General features: G+C 52.7%; 1 protein-coding gene across 1 annotated transcript in view; it reads left to right on the top strand.

Moving 5' to 3' along the window:
• Positions 1-18,603, top strand: part of axl (AXL receptor tyrosine kinase) — a 235,568-nt gene that overhangs the window by 206,465 nt on the left and 10,500 nt on the right. Inside the window, exons 15-19 of the mRNA XM_072490274.1 lie at positions 465-557; positions 1,184-1,305; positions 8,223-8,332; positions 13,095-13,254; positions 15,561-15,697. Of these exons, the coding sequence (XP_072346375.1) occupies positions 465-557; positions 1,184-1,305; positions 8,223-8,332; positions 13,095-13,254; positions 15,561-15,697 (622 nt within the window). The remainder of the gene's footprint in view (positions 1-464; positions 558-1,183; positions 1,306-8,222; positions 8,333-13,094; positions 13,255-15,560; positions 15,698-18,603) is intronic.

Below are 18,603 nucleotides of genomic sequence, written 5' to 3'. Positions count from 1 at the left end.
CGCAGATGAAAGGGACGATCCTTTAAAACAGAGATGAGGAGGAATTTCTTCAGCCAGAGGGTGGTGAATCTGTGGAACTCTTTGCTGCAGAAGGCTGTGGAGGCTAAATCAATGAGTGTCTTTAAGACAGAGATAGATCGGTTCTTGATTAATAAGGGGATCAGGGGTTATGGGGAGAAGGCAGGAGAATGGGGATGAGAAAATATCAGCCAAGATTGAATGGCGGAGCAGAATCGATGGGCCGGGTGGCCTAATTCTGCTCCTATGTCTTATGGTCTTATGTTGAAACAAGTGGTTTCCTCTGTGTTTATGACTGTCTGACATCCACCTGTTTGTGCCTCTAAACCTTTTCTAACAGGCCGACCTCCGCATGGTCAGTGCTGAGCGAGGTGGGCCGCTGTCAGTGAGTATCTCAACCCCTTCCTGATCTGCATCTTACTGACCCTCTCATTTCCTGCCCACAGTTGCGATCTGCACACGGACTGAAATGGAGGACTTTCTTCGAGAAGCAGTCTGCATGAAGGAGTTTGACCATCCCAATGTTATGCGTTTACTGGGTAAGGTAACCTCAATGTTTCCTCTTGAAAACAATGGGCGCGATCCAAAGCACCTGAAAAGCATCTCGCCGCGTGTTCCTCATTCAGGCCCCTTAGTCAATGTGGGTCGCTTGAGAATAGCCACGTGTGTATCGGCATTGTGAGTGCTGGGAAGTACGTGGCTCAACGTGCTCACTCGGGGACGTTGGGGAGAATCGCATCCACAGGAAATTAATATTCAGGCTTAAGATAGTCGTAAGTCACGTACACATCTAGAGAGCTAGTACCGGCCTCCTTCGAGGCATTGCATCGCTGTGTCGTTCCAGGCACCCACAGTGCTGTTAAGGAGGGAGTCCCGGGATTTTGACCAGTGACAGCGAAGGCACAGCGGTATATTTCCGAGTCAGGATGGTGAGTGGCTCGGAGGGGAACTGGCAGATCCATTTTGGCAGTAAGGGAGGGGGGGAGGGGTTGTGAGGCAGGTCACACCGCTCACTCCCTCATTTGCAGCAATGGGGTTAATGGGGAGGCCCTGCCATCTCCTCCTGTCCCAGCCAATCCGGAGTCTGGTGATGTTTTGAGGTTCCCTATTTCCAAAGCGCTGGTATTCAGGTTTTTTAATGGTTTTCTTCTCTCTCCGAATGCAGGAGTGTGTCTGCAGAGCCACGAGAATGAGGGCTTCCCATCACCGGTCGTCATCCTCCCATTTATGAAGCACGGAGACCTCCACAGCTTCCTGCTGTATTCCCGACTGGGAGAGAATCCATTGGTAAGAAGCTGGGAGTGAGGATGGTTCTTGCTAAATGACCATCTAATGCTACAGGGATTGTTCAGGGCACCCAGTCCGACATGCACATTTGTCCCACTCTCCCCCCCCCCCCGCCCCCTCACACTGCAGTTTCTCCCGCTCTCCTCACCCCCTCCCTCCTCCTCGCTCTCCCTCCCTCCTCCTCCCCCTCTCTCCCTCCCTCCTCTCCTCCCCCCTCTCCCCCTCCCTCCTCCCCTCCCCCTCACACTGCAGTTTCTCCCGCTCTCCTCACCCCCTCCCTTCCCTCCTTCCCTCCCTCCTCCTCTCTCTCCCTCCCTCCTCTCCTCCCCCCTCCCCCTCCCTCCTCCCCTCCTCCTTCCCTCCCCCTCACAATGCAGTTTCTCCCACTCTCCTCACCCCCTCCCGTCCCTCCTTCCCCTCCCTCCTCCTCTCCCTCCCTCCCTCCTCTCCTCCCCCCTCCCTCCTCCCCTCCCCCTCACAATGCAGTTTCTCCCGCTCTCCTCACCCCCTCCGTTCCCTCTCCCCCTCCCTCCTCCTCTCTCTCCCTCCCTCCCCTCTCCCCCTCCCTCCCCTCCCCCATCTCCCCCTCCTCCCCTCCCCCTTACACTGCAGTTTCTCCCGCTCTCCTCACCCCCTCCCTTCCCTCCTTCCCCTCCCTCCTCCTCGCTCTCCCTCCCTCCCCCTCCCCCCTCTCTCCCTCCCTCCTCTCCTCCCCCCTCTCCCCCTCCCTCCTCCCCTCCCCCTCACACTGCAGTTTCTCCCGCTCTCCTCACCCCCTCCCTTCCCTCTCCCCCTCCCTTCCCTCTCCCCCTCCCTCCCCCCTCTCCCCCTTCCTCCTCCCCTCTCCCTTCCTCCCCTCCCTCCCCTCCTTCCTTTCTACCCTCCTGTCTCCCTTCTCGCCCTCCTCCCCTTCCCCTCCTCTCTCCCGTCCCTCCTTCCTCCCCTTCTCCTCTTCTTCCCCACCCCTCGCACACTGTGGTTTACCTCCTCCCCTCCCTCCACCCTTTCCCCTCCCCTCCCCCTACCCTCTCACACTGCAGTTTCTCCCTCTCCTCCCCTCCCTCTTCCCCTCCCACGTCCTCTCTCCCTCCTCCCCTTCCCCTCCCGCCTCCTCTATCCCTCCTCCCCTCCCGACTCCTCACTCCCTCTTCTCCTCTTCTCTCTCCTCCCCTCCTTCCTCCCTTCCCCCTCCTCTTCCCATCCCCTCGCACATATTTGTTTCACCTCCCCTTCCCCCACCTTCCTCCCCTCCCCGTCCTCTCCCTCTCCCCTCGCACACTGTGCTCTCTCCCCTCCCTCCCCACCGACTCGCCTCGCACTCCGATATGGTTCAGTGGACAGGCCCTGTCCTCACCTGGGGCCTTTCCAGAGGGGTCCCGATCCGATATGTTGAAGAGTCAGAAACATTGGCCAAAGTTTCCCCTTCCTCATCTCAGAACGCCGAGACCAACACTCGTCTGCGTGATTCAATCAGACTGGGGCCCGGATCATTGGTCCTTTCGTGGTTTGTGTGGAAATGTCAGACCCGGCGACAGTTCACATTAATAAACGTCAGCCGTCTGCAGGAGTCTGCGGTAGTGTCAGCTCTTATACCCCGCCTTGCAGGGCGGAGCTACCATACAGCTTGACCAATGGGAAACATACAATATCTACCAATGGTGTTCCAGCATCACGAGGTACCGTAATACCTCTACACAGACTACCACATTCACCCCCTGTTAAAAAAGAGTCCAGCGGGGGTGGTGTCTTGGTATTACAACATGGTAACGTGGTAGAAGTTATAGTTATGGAGATACCGTAATACCTCCGTACAGCGTTTTGTCTTATTGTCGTAACTATTTACAATTTCGCAATTAACTATATACACTTTAAAATGAAGCAATCAGTCGATCAGGGGCCCTGGTCGTCCTCTGTGATCGTCAAAGTTTTGGCGGTGACGCCAGTGGAGGCTCGGGCATCTGTGACTCCGGGAGCGTGGCCTCGATCTCTGTGGTAGCTTCAACGCCCCTAGACGGCGCTGGTGGGGAAGCCGAGTGACCTGGGAAGGGAGCGTCTGTGGGGTGCGTCGGTGGGCGGAGGGGTCTAGACGGGGCCGGTGGAAGAACCGATCCTCCTGGGAAGGGGGCGGCTGTAAGGTGCACCGGTGGGAGGGAGGGTGGGACTGGTGGTTGGGGTGTGCGTGGGGGTCCGGCGGACGCCAGGTCTCGTAGGGAGACCGTATCTTGTCGGCCGTCGGGATAACGCCACATAGGCGTACTGGGGGTTAGCTTGGAGAAGTTGGACCCTCTCGACCAACGGGTCCGACTTGTGCGCCCGCATGTGTTTTCGGAGCAGGATGGGTCCGGGAGCTGCCAGCCAGTTCGGGAGCGAGGTCCCAGAGGAGGACTTCCTGGGGAAGACAAGGAGACGTTCGTGAGGTGTTTGGTTGGTCGTGGTACAAAGCCGTGACCGGATGGAGTGGTGGGCATCCGGGAGGACTTCCTGCCAGAGGGAGACTGGGAGATTCCTGGACCGTAGGGCCAGTAGGACTGTCTCCCAGACCGTTTCGTTCTCCCTCTCTACATGTCTGTTACCCCGGGGGTTGTAACTGGCCGTCCTGCTCGAGGCAATGTGCTTGCTGAGCAGGAATTGACGCAGTTCGTCGCTCATAAAGGAGGACCCCCTATCACTACGTATGTAAGCGGGGAACCCGAACAGTGCAAAGATACTGTGGAGGGCCTTGATGACGGTGGTTGCGGTCATGTCGGGGCAGGGGATGGCGAATGGGAACCGGGAGTACTCGTCAATCACGTTCAGGAAGTACGTGTTGCGGTCGGTGGAGGGGAGAGGGCGTTTGAAGTCCATACTGAGGCGTTCAAAGGGACGGGAAGCCTTTATCAGATGCGCTTTCTCTGGCCTGTAGAAGTGCGGTTTGCACTCCGCGCAGATTTGGCAGTCCCTGGTGGCTGTCCTGACCTCCTCGATGGAGTAGGGCAGGTTGCGGGTCTTGATAAACTGGAAGAAGTGAGTGACCCCCGGGTGGCAGAGGTCCTCGTGGAGGGCTCAGAGGCGGTCCACTTGTGCGTTGGCACATGTGCCACGGGACAGGAGGCTCGTTTAGCTTCCCGGGACAATACAAGATCTCGTAGTTGTAGATGGAGAGTTCGATCCTCCACCTCAAGATCTTATCGTTTTTTATCTTGCCCCGCTGTGCATTATCGAACATGAAAGCAACCGACCGTTGGTCCGTGAGGAGAGTGAATCTCCTACCGGCCAGGTAATGCCTCCAATGTTGCACAGCTTCTACTATGGCCTGGGCCTCCTTTTCGACTGAGGAGGGGCGGATTTCGGAAGCATGGAGGGTGCGTGAGAAGGCGGCCACAGGTCTGACAGCTTGGTTGAAGGTGGCCGTCAGAGCTACGTCGGACGCATCGTTCTCGACCTGGAAGGGGAGGGACTCATCGATGGCGTGCATCGTGGCCTTTGCAATGTCTGCTTTGATGCGGCTGAAGGCAGGGGAAAACTGTGGATTGGATCAGCGGACGGGCCTTGTCCGCATAGTTGGGGACCCACTGGGCATAGTAAGAAAAAAAGCGGAGGCAGCGCTTCAGGGCCTTGGGGCAGTGAGGGAGGGGGAACTCCATAAGGGGGCGCATACGTTCAGGGTCGGGGTCTATAACTCCATTTCGCACTACGTAGCCGAGGATGGCTCGGCGGTCGGTGCTAAACACGCATTTATCCTTGTTATACGTAAGGTTAAGGATCTTTGCGGTCTGGAGGAATTTTTGGAGGTTGGTCGTGGCCGCAGATGGTGACATTATCGAGATACGGGAATGTTGCCCGTAAACCGTACCGGTCAACCATTCGGTCCATCTCGCGCTGGAAGACCGAGACCCTGTTAGTGACACCGAAGGGAACCTTTAAGAAGTGGTAGAGCCGTCCATCTGCCTCGAAGGCAGTGTACCTGCGGTCACTAGTGCGGATGGGGAGCTGGTGGTAGGCGGACTTCAGATCCACCGTGGAGAAGACCTTGTAATGTGCGATCCTGTTGACCAGGTCGGCTATACGGGGGAGAGGGTACGCGTCCAGCTGCGTAAACCTGTTGATAGTCTGGCTGTAGTCGATGACCATCCTATGCTTCTCCCCGGTCTTTACCACCACTACTTGAGCTCTCCAGGGGCTGTTGCTAGCTTCAATGACCCCTTCCCTCAGTAGCCTTTGGACCTCTGACCTAATAAAGATCCAATCCTGGACACTGTACCGTCTGCTCCTGGTGGCGACTGGCTTGCAATCCGGGGTGAGGTTCGCAAACAGGGAAGGCGGATCGACCTTGAGGGTCGCGAGGCCGCAGGCAGTGAGGGGGGGTATAGGGCTGCCGAATTGAAAGTTAGACTTTGGAGGTTGCACTGGAAGTCTAACCCTAGGAGTGTGGCCGCGCAGAGGTGGGGAAGGACGTAGAGCCGATAATTTTTAAACTCCCTTCCCTGGACCGTGAGGTTTGCTACACAAAACCCCTTTATCTCCACTGAGTGGGAACCGGAGGCCAGGGAGATTTTTTGATTAACGGGGTGGACGGGGAGAGAACAGCGTCTTACCGTGTCGGGGTGTATGAAGCTCTCCGTGCTCCCAGAGTCGATTAAGCAGGACGTCTCGTGCGCCTGGATTAGTACAGTTGTTGTAGCAGTTGAGAGTGTTCGAGGCCGGGACTGGTCCAGGGTCACCGAGGCTAATCGCGGCAGCAGTTGAATGTTCTCTTCGGGCGGTGTGTGGTCAGCCGAGCTGGGGTCCTGGGAGTCCATCCAAGATGGCGGCGCCCATTGGTCGCACATGACTGGGGGTGCACAAAATGGCGGCGCCCATCCATCGCACGTGGCATCAGTGGGACAAGATGGCGGCGCCCGGAGGCTGCACGTGGCCCTGGAGGAGGAAGATGGCGGTGCCCGCTGGCCGCACGGGGACCGTGGAGGGGTTTGTGGTGGCTCTCCGCATTCTCCACCGGAGACGGCAGCAAGCGCCCGAGCCTGGCATGCCACCACGAAGTGGCCCTTTTTACCGCATCCCTTGCAGGTGGATGCGCGAGCCGGACAGCGCTGCCGGGGGTGCTTGGCCTGCTCGCAAAAATAGCAGCGGGGCCCCCCAGTTGCCAGGCCATCTTGCAGCACAAGCTTATGGGGGGATGGGTGATGTCTCGGGGTCAGCCGCGGGGGAGTTCCACACTGCCCAGGAGCTGCCGTGCGGTCGGGGATGTCAGCGCGGGCGTTTCGGGAGGCCACATCCAGGGAGCCAGCAAGGACCCGTGCCTCCTTGAGGCCTAGGGTGTCTTTCTCCAGCAATCGCTGGCGGATTTGGGAGGGCAGCATACCTGCAACAAAAGCGTCCCGGATCAAAAGTTCTGTGTGGTCGCTCGCCGAAATTTGAGGGCAGTTTCTCCCCAACACCAGGAGCGCACGGTAGAATTCTCGCAGCGATTCCCCAGGGATTTGTCGCCTCGTCGCTAGCAGATGTCGGGCGTAGACCTGGTTTACCGGGCGAATATAATGTCCTTTTAGCAGCTCCATTGCTGCATCAAAGTCGTCCGCATCCTCGATGAGGGTGTAAATTTCTGGGCTCACCCTCGAGTGCAGGACTTGCAGTTTCTGTTCTCCCGTGGGTGTGTTTTCGGCCGTTCCGAGATATCCGTTTAAACATGCCAGCCAGTGCTTGAAGGGTGCCGCTGAGTTTGCCACGTGGGGGCTGAGTTGCAGACACTCCGGCTTGATTCGGAGCTCCATCCTTTTAAATCTAGCTTATTAAATTGATGCACGATCAATGACCACTAAAGCGAGGTTGTAGTCCAACTGAAAGCTTTAATAAGCTAATTGTTTCCCCCAATAGCTCAGGCACAGAAAGGAGGCTGCTGGGGCCGCACGGGCTCTTTTACCCCGCCTTGCAGGGCGGAGCTACCATATAGCTTGACCAATGGGAAACATACAATATCTACCAATGGTGTTCCAGCATTACTAGGTACCATAATACCTCTACACAGACTACCACACAATCGCCGAGGTGTTTTTGTTTAAAACTGATTCCCGATCCACAATGGCAGAAACCCCTAGAGATCTCGTAGCCACAGTTCAAAGAGGAGCTGGACTGAGTGTTCTGGTAGTTATTCCCCAACCAACATCTAAAAGTTCCAATCACATTGTGTTTTGTGGAAGTTTCTGACCCGTGCCTGTTGTGTTATTCACATGACAGCTTTTCAAATGTTTTGATTTGGCTGAAGATCTCTTTGGGATGTTGGGAAAGGCCTTTCTGAGATCAAGAGCGGCCTGATCCTCGGAACCAGCAGGAAGGAGCATCCCTGACCACTGCCCTCTCCTTGGGGTGTAACATCTCTCCCTGACACCCCTCTGTGGGATCGTAGCTCTGCCAACTCTTCACATTCCTGATTATTCCGCTGATTTACTTCAGTGGTCAGCACAACACTGCAGATGCTGAAACTGCATCTCCTGACAATGTGATCGGGTGGTATCTCCGCATCTAAAATCCATGGTACCCCTACCGTGCCATTCAGGCCATCAGTCTGCACCGACCCTCCGAAAGAGCACCCTATCCCTGCCCACTCCCCCGCCCCACTCCTGTAACCCTACCTAACCCCTGGGCACTGAGGGACAATATAGCACGGCCAATCCACCTAAACTGCACATCTTTGGACTGTGGGAGGAAACCGGAGCACCCGGAGGAAACCCACGCCAACACGGGGAGAACGTGCAGACTCCGCACAGACAGTGACCCAACGGGGAATCGAACCCGGGTCCCTGGAGCTGTGAGGCAGCAGTGCTAACCACTGTGCCATTGAATTGCTTTGGGATGTCTGGACCCTGATCTCACAGTTTGACCTTTCACCTATCTGGATCGCGTGTGCCTGGGAAATGCTGATGATTTGTCTTCCTTTGCAGTACCTCCCGATGCAGACTCTAGTAAAATTCATGGCTGATATCGCACGGGGTATGGAATATCTCAGCAACAAGAACTTCATCCACAGGGATCTGGCTGCTCGCAACTGCATGTGAGTCTGTGTGCGATTTCTCCAGCTTCCTCCCAGCCCCTGGTATCCGATCGCTCACCCAGATTGCCATTCTGTCTGTGTGGGCTTCTGATGCCAGGAGCACGATACCTCAGCACGTTGCTGAGTCTACGTAACTCCCATAACATTTACTGCACTGGGATATGTGACTCACCTTCCCCTTTTTAACCCCGGAGCATTGAGAAGGACTTACAACATCCAAAACCTTCCCCAGTTCAAAGCTAGCTCGGAATCAATGTTGGAACCTGGTTGGCTGCTGCGACTCAACAGAGACAGCACTCTGGGAGACGTATACGTGTGTTTATGGGACTCGGGAATACAGCTGTGCGGAAACCAGAGGCAGGAACAGGAGCAGCTGATGGATGTGGATTCTCTCACTTTAAACATCAGACTCTTGAAAATATAAAACGCTGGTTAGGTCACAGCTAGAGTATTGTGCGCAGTTCTGGAATCCACATTATAGGGGGGATGTGATAGCACTGGAAAGGGTGCAGAGGAGATTTACCAGCATGTTGCCTGGGCTGGAGAGTTTTAGTTATGAAGAGAGATTGGATAGACTGGGGTTGTTTTCCTTGGAGTAGAGGAGACTGAGGGGGGACATGTTGAGATATATAAAATTATGAGGGGCGCAGATAGAGTAGAAAGGAAGAAACCTTTCCCCTTGGTGGAGGGGTCAGTGACCAGGGGGCAGAGATTTAAGGTGAGGGGCAGGAGGTTTAGAGGGCGAGTGAGGGAAAACCTTTTTACGCAGAGGGTGGTGGGAGTTTGGAACTCGCTGCCTGAAAGGGTGGTGGAGGCAGAGACCCTCATAACATTTAAGAAGTATTTAGATGTGCGCTTGCGAACCCAGGGCAGACACGGCTCTGGGCCAAGGGCTGGGAAATAGGATGCGAATAGTTAGGTGGTTGTTTTTGACCAGCGCAGACTCGATGGGCTGAACGGCCTGTTCTGTACAGTTGACCTCTTTGAGTCTATGGCATCCCTGCTCCTGTACCCGAGTCCTCTCGCAATGAAGGCCAGCATACCATTTGCCTTCTTTACCGCCTGCTGCACCTGCCTGCTTACTTTCAGTGCCTGGTGTACGAGGACACCCAGCTCTCGTTGCGCACTCTCCTCTCCCAATCTACAGCCATTCAGATAATAGTCTGCCTTTTGCCACCAAAGTGGATAACCCGGCAGTTATCCAAATTATACCGCATCTGCCATTCACTTGCTCACTCACTCAGCTTGTCCAAATCACATTGAAGAATCTCTGTATCCTCCTCACAGCTTTCTGTCATCTGTAAATTTGGAAATTACATTTCATTCCCTGCTCTAAATCATTTATATATATTGTGATTAGCTGGGGTCCCAGCACCGATCCCTGTGGTACCCCCTAGTCACTGCCACTTGGAAAAAGACCCGTTAATTCCTACTCTTTGTTTCCTGTCTGCCAACCACTTTTCTATCCATCTCAGTACACTACCCCTAATCCCTTGCGCTTTAATTTTACACACTAGTTTGGGGTCTATATGCAACCCCCACTAATGTTTTTTGCCCCTTGCTGTTTCTCAGCTCGACCCATACAGATTCCACATTGTCAGAGCTAATATCCTCCCTCACGATTGTGTTAATTTCCTCTTTAACCAGCAATGCAACCCCACCACCTTTTCCTTTTTGTCTGTCTTTCCTAAATACTGACCCCCCCCCCCCCCCAATTGGGCAGAGAAATGGCAGATGGAGTTTAACCCGGACAAATGCGAGGTGATGCATTCTGGCAGATCCAATTCAGGTGGAAGCTATAAAATAAATGGCAGAACAATCAGGAGCATAGAGACACAGAGAAATTTGGGCATGCAGGTCCACAGATCCTTAAAAGTGGCAGCACAGGTGGAAATGATGGTAAAGAATGCATATGGCATGCTTGCCTTCATCGGACGAGGTATCGAGTATAAAGCTCGGAAATTATGTTACAGTTATATGGAACATTGGTTAGGCCACATTTGCAATACTGTGTCCAATTCTGGTCACCACACTGCCGGAAGGACGTGGAGGCTTTGGAGAGAGTACAGAAAAGGTTTACCAGGATGTTGCCTGGTGTGGAGGGTGAGATTGAATAAACTGGAATTGTTCTCCCCAGAGATACGGAGGCTGCGGGACGACCTGATAGAAGTTTGTAAAATTATGAGGGGTACAGATAGGGTGAACAGGTGGAGGCTTTTTCCCAGGGCAGAAATGACAATTACAAGGGGGCACAAGTTCAAAGTGAGGGGGGAAAGATTCAGTGGAGATGTGCGGGGGCGCTTTTTACACAGAGGGTGGTGGTGGGCTGGAATGCACTGCCAAGTGAGGTGGTCGAGGCAGACACGTTAGCGACCTTTAAGACTTATCTGGATAGGCACATGAACAGACGGGATATGGAAGGATACAGGAGGTTGGTCGAGATAGGACACGTGATCGGCGCAGGCTTGGAGGGCCTTGTCCAGCAAGTATCCCCGGTCAGTCCCAGTCCTGCCCAGGTGTAGCCTGTTCAATTGGCACAGAACCGATCTGAAACCCTCCCCCTCACACCATCTTTTCAGCCTCCTATTCGCAGATACATCCGTCTGTTTCTCCTCTGACTAGCATGTCGCACTGGTAGTAATCCTGAGATCACTATCTTTGAGATCCGACTTCTCAACCCTCTTCCTAACTCCATATATTCTGCTTTTAGGACCTCATCCCTGTTTTTTGACCTATGTCACAATCACAGAGTCAAAGAATAATCCAGCACAGAAGAGGCCCTTCGGCCCATCGAGTCTGCACCGATGCATGAAAAACCCTTGACCTGCCCACCTAATCCCATTGGCCAACACTTGGCCTAGAACCTTGAATGTTAAGACGTGCCCAGCGCTCATCCAGGTACTTTTTAAAGGATGTGAGGCAACCTGACTCTCCCACCCTCCCAGGCAGTGCGTTCCAGACCGACACCACTCTCCGGGTAAAAATAATTTTCCTCAAATCCCCCCTAATCCTCCTGACCCTCACCCTGAACTTGTGTCCCCCTCGTAACTGACCCTTCAACTAAGGGGAACAGCTGCTCCCTATCCACCCTGTCCATGCCCCTCATAATCTTGTTCACCTCGATCAGGTCGCCCCTCAGTCTTCTCTGCTCCAGTGAAAACAACTCAAGCCTATCCAACCTCTCTTCATAACTTAAATGTTTTATCCCAGGCAACATCCTGGTGAATCGCCACTGAACCCCGGAACTGATGTGTACCACGACCACTGGCTGTTCACCCTCCCCCTCCAGAATGTCCTGTAACCGCTCCGAGACATCCTTGATCCCCGTACCAGGGAGGCAACATCCCATCTGAAGACTCATTCGCAGAAACGTTTAATTATTCCCCTGACAATCGAGTCCCCTATAACTATTGGATTCGTACACTTATTACCCCTCCCCTCTGTAGCAGAATCAACCGTGGTGCCACGAGTTTGGCTGTTACTGCTTTCCCCTGAGAGGCCATTCCCCTCAACAGTATCTAAAGCGGTATATCTGTTCTACAGAGGAATAGCCACAGGGGATTCCTGCACTACCTGCCTCGCACTCTTGCTCTGTCTGGTGGTCACCCATTTCCTTCCTGCCTGTAGAGTCTGAGACGGCGGTATGACCACCTCTATATTCGTGCTATGCACGATACTCTCCGCCTCACGTGTGCTCCACAGTGTACTCACCCGCCGCTCCAGCTCCGAAATTCGGTCTTCCAGGGGCTGTAACTAAAGACACCTCCTACACACATGCTGGCCCCGGGCACTGGAAATGTTCCCGGCTTCCCACATGGAGCAAGAGGAGCAAACCACAGCTTTGAGCTCTCCTGCCATGACTTACCCCATTAAATTAAACCTTTGGAAGATGCTTAATATCAGATTATATCCAATTCTCTCGGGCCCTTTCTTCATGGTCCTCGTTAATGCAGATTACAGCCGTTATAAACCACAAAAAAACCTTACACTCTATAAGTGATAAAAGTTATAAATACTTTCCTGACCTTACATTAACGGCGTTCAAAAGGCAAATACACCATGGATAGGATGGGTATAGACGGATACGGCACTAGGAAGTGCTGAGGGTTTTGGCCAAGGCTAGTATCATGAGCGGTACAGGCTTGGAGGGCCGAAGGGCCTGTTCCTGTGCTGTATTGCTCTTTGTTCTTAGCCACTACTTACAAATCAGCTCTCCCCCTTGTAGCCTCAGCTGCAACAGGGCAAGACAACCCTCTGAATATTTACAAAGTTAGAAAACAAGGAGAGAAAAAAGCAAAAAGCACCTCTTTCACTCTGCACCCAATCCCCGATACCCACACTTGCTCTGGCTGTGTCTCACTCAGGATGTGTTCTCCTCCACTGCTCATGTGCAAAGCTCACTCATGGGACTTCATGGGATGAGGGCGTGGCTGGGTTGGGTCAGTATTTCTTGCCCATCCCTAATTGCCCTTCAACTCAGTCTCTCGCTTGGCCATTTTAGAGGGAAGTTAAGAGTCAACCCCATTGCTGTGGGTCTGGAGTCACGTGTAGGCCAGACCGGGTAAGGACGGCAGATTTCCTTCCCTAAAGGACATCAGTGAACCAGATGGGTTTTTATGACAATTGACAAATGGTTTCATGGTCATTATTAGACTTTTAAATGCAGATTTTTATTGAGTTTAAGATTATGGAGGGTGGTAACTGGGCGGCTGAATGTTCGATCTGTTGTTATTATTTTAAAACCATTTCTTTCCTACTGCAGGTTAAATGAAAACATGAATGTCTGTGTGGCTGACTTTGGGCTGTCCAAAAAAATTTACAATGGGGATTACTACCGACAAGGCCGTATCTCGAAAATGCCAGTGAAGTGGATTGCCATCGAAAGCCTGGCAGACAGAGTTTACACCAGCAAGAGCGATGTGGTAGGTGATTCCATTCTGAACTCCTGTCAGTGATCCAAGCCCACGTCATGTAAGTGGTTAGCGCTGCTGCCTCATAGCACCAGGGACCCGGGTTCGATTCCGGCCTCGGGTGACTGTCTGTGTGGAGTCTGCACGTCCTCCCCGTGTCTGCGTGGGCTTCCTCCGGGTGCTCCGGTTTCCTCCCACAGTCCAAAGATGTGCAGGTTAGGTGGATTGGCCGTGCTACATTGTCCCTCAGTGTCTAAATGTTGGGTGGGGTTACAGGGAGGGAGGTTGAGCCAAGGAGGGTGCCCATTCGAAGGGTCGGTGCAGATCCGATGTGCCGAATGGCCTCCTTCTGCACTGTAGGGATTCTATGAGAGCAAGGCCAACATTTATTGCACATTCTTTTCAAAAAATATTTCCAATTAAGGGGCATTCTACCTACCCTGCACATCTTTGGGTTGTGGGGGTGAGAGCCACGCAGATGCGGGGAAATGTGCAAACTCCACACGGACAAGGACCCGGGCCCTCGGCACCATGAGGCAGCAGTGCTAACCACTGTGCCACCGTGCTGCCCATATTGCCCTTTCTTAATTGCCCTGGAGAAGGTGCCGTGGGGTAGTGGGGATTCGTCAACCTCTGGAGTCCAGATGGTGTAGGTAAACCTAGAGTGCTGTCAGAAAGGGAGTTCTGGTATTGTGACCCAACAACAATGAAGGAACAATTTATAGTTCAAAGTAAGTCTGGTATGGCGAGAAGGAGAATTTGAACGTGATAATGTTCCTTTCGCTTGCTCAGCATATGCTTTGCGAGGTGGTAGAGTTGATGAGTTTGAGCTCTAGGTATCACCCACCATTGTGGCCAGGCTGCGGCCACTCAGTGTAGATATCTTCTTCTCTGAGCCCTCAGCCCCTTCTTCGGCAAAGGTGGCTCTGAGGGGCAGCAAGGTTGTTGCTGATAATCTGTTCCGATATTCCTTCTTTTATACAGGTTCTGAGTCAGGACACACACACACACCACGCCTGCGTTCTATTGTCCCATCAAGACTTAAACTCATTGATAGGAATAAACAGGATACCCGTGTCCATCCAGGGTGATTCAATCAAGATCCATTGTCCTCTGAAACACTCTTGTCTGACCAGCTATTAGCCCATTATGGGCCTCTTTGTTCATCATTGGCCCAGCTGCAAAGTTGATTACTGCTGTCTGGAAATTAGTTACATATGCGCAGCATGGTCTTTCTTGTGTGTAGACCTGATAACTATTGTAAATGGCTAATCACAAAGTTCCATTCAGCGATAATGAGTTTCTGCATTGACATGAGTGCTCTGGCAGGCAGCCAATATCGATTCCAGCCAGGACCTTATTTGGCGGCTCCTGTTTTCGGCCTATGTGTTTTTTCCCGTTTTGTCAGCCTGTCTCCAGTACCAGAATGCAGATTAGGAAACCAGGGGGGGGGATTCACTGAGCCTCGCGATCGGCGCGGGGCCGGAGAATGGGCGTCAAACCCGAGATTGGGTCTGACGCCGCTCCCGCGATTCTCCGGACCCCGGAGAATTGCCGCCAGTCGGGCGCGCACAGACGACATGGCACCGGTCGGGGGCCATTGAAAGAGGCCCCCGCGGCGATTCACCGAGTGCAGCTGGCCGTGTTCCCGCCGGCGTGGTTTTCTCGTGGTTCCACCCGGCGGCAACTCGGCATGGTGGGGGGACGGGGGGGATAATTCACGGGGGGGGGGGGGCCTCCAGGACGGCCAGACTACCGATCAGGGGCCACCGATCCGCGGGCACGCGCGATCTGGGGGGAGGGGGGGCCTGTTTTCTTGGTGCCGGTCCGCGGTGTGGGTCGGCCATGTCTCGCGGGGGGGCCAACGCAGGCCGCGGCCATGTGCATGCACGGACCCCCGACCGGAAGTGCAGGGCCCCGTATCGGCAGCCGGAGCTGCGAGGAGCACTCCGAGGCCCTGCTAGCTCCCTGCACTTGCCGGTAAGTCCAGAGTGATTCGTGCACGTTTATTCATGGGCATGGGGACATAGCCCCATTATTGGAGAATCCCGCCCCCCTGTTCTTACACGACGTGGCGTTCAGCCCATTTTGCAGAACAGGCCCACATCTGCACTCCTCCCACTCGAATGACCTCTTCCCAGCCTACTCCTATGTCCATCTATTCTGTAACCTTTCCAACACACACTGAGCACTCTTGGAAATTCATTCCAACATCTTTGGGTGCACCTGAGTTAGCACGAGGAGCAGTGACACTGATTATGTGGGTACAGTTCTGAGCTGGTCGCCAGTAGAGTATGACTTGTTCTCTCTCATTTCAGTGGTCCTATGGTGTAACCATGTGGGAGATTGCGACCCGCGGGCAAACTCCATACCCAGGCGTGGAAAACAGTGAGATCTATGACTACCTTCGGCAAGGCAACAGGCTCAAGCAGCCCCCAGACTGTCTGGATGCACTGTAAGGAAACTCCAGGTTATCTTTATGAATGTACTATCCGATGAAGCAGGAATTTCCCCAAATGTAGATTTTCTGAAACCGCATTAAGTGATTCTATCAATTCAATTTCTAATTAGTTCTTCTCGGGGTGGAGCGATGAATTCTCCCAGGAAGATTTATCAGGTTCTTCACCAGATTAACCGTTGCAACATCATAAAAAGTTTGACAAGTTTGGGAATTTGAACCTTACAGTGAGATATTGAAAGAATTGGGATGGCCAGTTTGGTAACCAGTTTGATCATATTCTTTATTCAAATCAACAGAGAGTGAGGGTGATACTGCCAACCCTGCAACCTGCCCCGCCAAGTGGATTTATGGATGTGGTCACCCTGCAGTTTAGGAATATGCCGGGAGAGAGGGAATGGGCGACCATCAGACAGTCAGGAAGGAACAGGCAGGTGGAGCTGGTGTCCCGTCAGTGTATCCAACTGTTCCACCAATACTTGGTTCTGGATACTGACAAAGTGTGGGTTCATCTGCGAGTGTAACCAGAGTCGGGTCCGTGGCACCACAGCGGGCACAGCTGTACAGAGGGGCACAAGGAAAACTGGAAAAGCAAATAGTCCAAAGATGTGCAGGTTCGGTGAATTGGCCTCGCTAAATTGCCCCTTCGTGTCCAAAGACGTGTAGGTTAAGTTAAGGAGTTATTGGGATGGGACGGGGGAGTGGGCTTTGGTGGAGCGCTCTTTTAGAGGTGTAGACTCGATGGGCCGAATGGTCTCCTTCTGCATTGTAGCAATTATATGATTCCACGATAGGAGATCCAATTTTTATCAATTGCCCAAGAAAATTTGAAATAGGGGTAAACTTTGAGGGTTAATTTATTTGCACACACTCAAAACATGATGCCGCCTCTTGTGCAATCATACGCTAAAATAGGGATAGAGCTAGAAAGATTTACAGGGTGAAGAGCACAGAGTACAGAATTATTGGGTGGGACTTTTCAGCCCTTCCCACCGGCCGAAGGGGACATTGACTTTGGCAGGATCCGGAAAATCCCATCGGTTACCAATGGTGAGCTGCGGGAACTGAGAAATTCCCGGGATTATTTCACGTGAGTCCAGAATGAAAAGCCCAATGGTGAATCCCTCCACAGAGATCAACAGGCTGGACTGATGACGGAGAAGTCACTCTTCCTGCTACTACTTAACTATTCTTGAATTCCTTCAAAGTCTCTTCCACAACTTTGTACACATTCTTGTCAAAGAAGTTTAATTTGAAAGATCTTACTCAGCAGCCATGTGATTCATTCAGGCTGTCTCCAGGTGCCTGTAATTCTAGATGGTAAATGTTTAAAATGGCAGCTTTCATCTGATTACGACACAAGCTTGTTCAACTAATTCACTCTGTGAAAGTCGGGTTCAAGAACCCTTGAGCCACTGGGCGGCGCGGTGGCTCAGTGGTTAGCACTGCAGTCGCACGGCACCGAGGACCCGGGTTCAATCCTGGCCCCCGGTCACTGTCGTGTGGAGTTTTCACATTCTCCCCGTGTCTGCGTGGGTCTCACCCCCACAACCCAAAAAAGATGTGTAGGGTCAGTGGATTGGCCACACTAACTTGCCCATTAATTGGAATTTTGTTTTCTAAAAAGCCATGGTAGACTTTTTGCAACATTCTCAAAGGATATTATGTTGAAATTACCTTTAACTAAAATTTAGTTCAACTAGTTTAGTTTAGGTACTAGCCATTAACGCTTCAGAAATCCAAAGATTGGAATCGGCGATCAGTATCCTCCAGTTGCACCTCTAGGTTAGTCTTTTTCAACTCAAAGTGCCAGATTTCTCCCTCCTGTTGTATCTCTCCCTTTCCCATTCCCTTTTATCTCACTGCTCTTTTTCCATTGTGGTAATACCAGGTATTGCAGTACCTGAGAGGTGGATGACCATTGGCTAGACCTAGGAGTCTACCATTGGCTAACGTACATAGCTCCGCCCTGAGAGGCGGGGTATAAGAACCAATGCCATCCCAGCAGCCTTCACTTTCTGTATCGAAGCTGCTGGGTACAGTTCTAGCTGATTAAAGCCTATTCGTTGTGACTCACCTTGTCTCGAGAGTAAATGATTGTGCATCACCCATTTAGGAATCTTCTGCGGGATTCTCCGTCGGTGGGATCCTCGGCTTCACCGGCAGCGCACCCACGCCCGTGGGTTTTCCCGACGGCGTGGGGTTGCCCACAATGGGAAACCCCATTGGCCGGATGCCGGGCGGAGAAACCCGTTGCCGGCAGGGACACATCGTGCCGGAAAACGGGGCTGGCGGGGCAGAGAATCCCGCCCCTTAATTCCATCTTTCTTATGGCAGTTTCCCTCTCCGCTTGGAGTTTGGTTAACACTTTGTTTTTTAGGTTGGTTTCCTCTGCGCCTCGATATCACAGTGGCGCACTGGGATTTGGATGCTTTGGGTGTTTTTTGCTACTGTTTACTTCTATCTGTCAAAGAGATTACTCTTACAGTGTTTAAAACAGCTTTGAAAAGCCATGCTCATTGACATTTGAAAAACCTTCCAGAAGCATGTTTAGACATGAGTTAACCCTTTGTCTGTGCAGAAATCACCTGACCCTCGGCGTCCATCTTGTGTCCAGGTAAATGATCAATATTGTTCTTGAAAGTAAAAAATGTGCACCCTTTCCATAAACTCGCAGGCACAGGATGTGGGGCTGACAGCTGTCTCCATGTAAAGATGACCAGGATCTGGATGAGAGACATCCAAAGATTCTGAGGGAAAGGAGATTGTAAATCGGACAGACACTGATCATCCTTCGACAGTCTGTCTTGGAAATAAGAACATAAGAACTAGGAGCAGGAGTAGGCCATCTGGCCCCTCGAGCCTGCTCCGCCATTCAATGAGATCATGGCTGATCTTTTGTG

This window comes from Scyliorhinus torazame, chromosome 25 (genome assembly GCF_047496885.1).
Source record: "Scyliorhinus torazame isolate Kashiwa2021f chromosome 25, sScyTor2.1, whole genome shotgun sequence".
NCBI lineage: Eukaryota > Metazoa > Chordata > Chondrichthyes > Carcharhiniformes > Scyliorhinidae > Scyliorhinus > Scyliorhinus torazame.
Note: the sequence above shows the minus strand (reverse complement) of the source record. Positions and strands in the feature narration are given on the sequence as shown.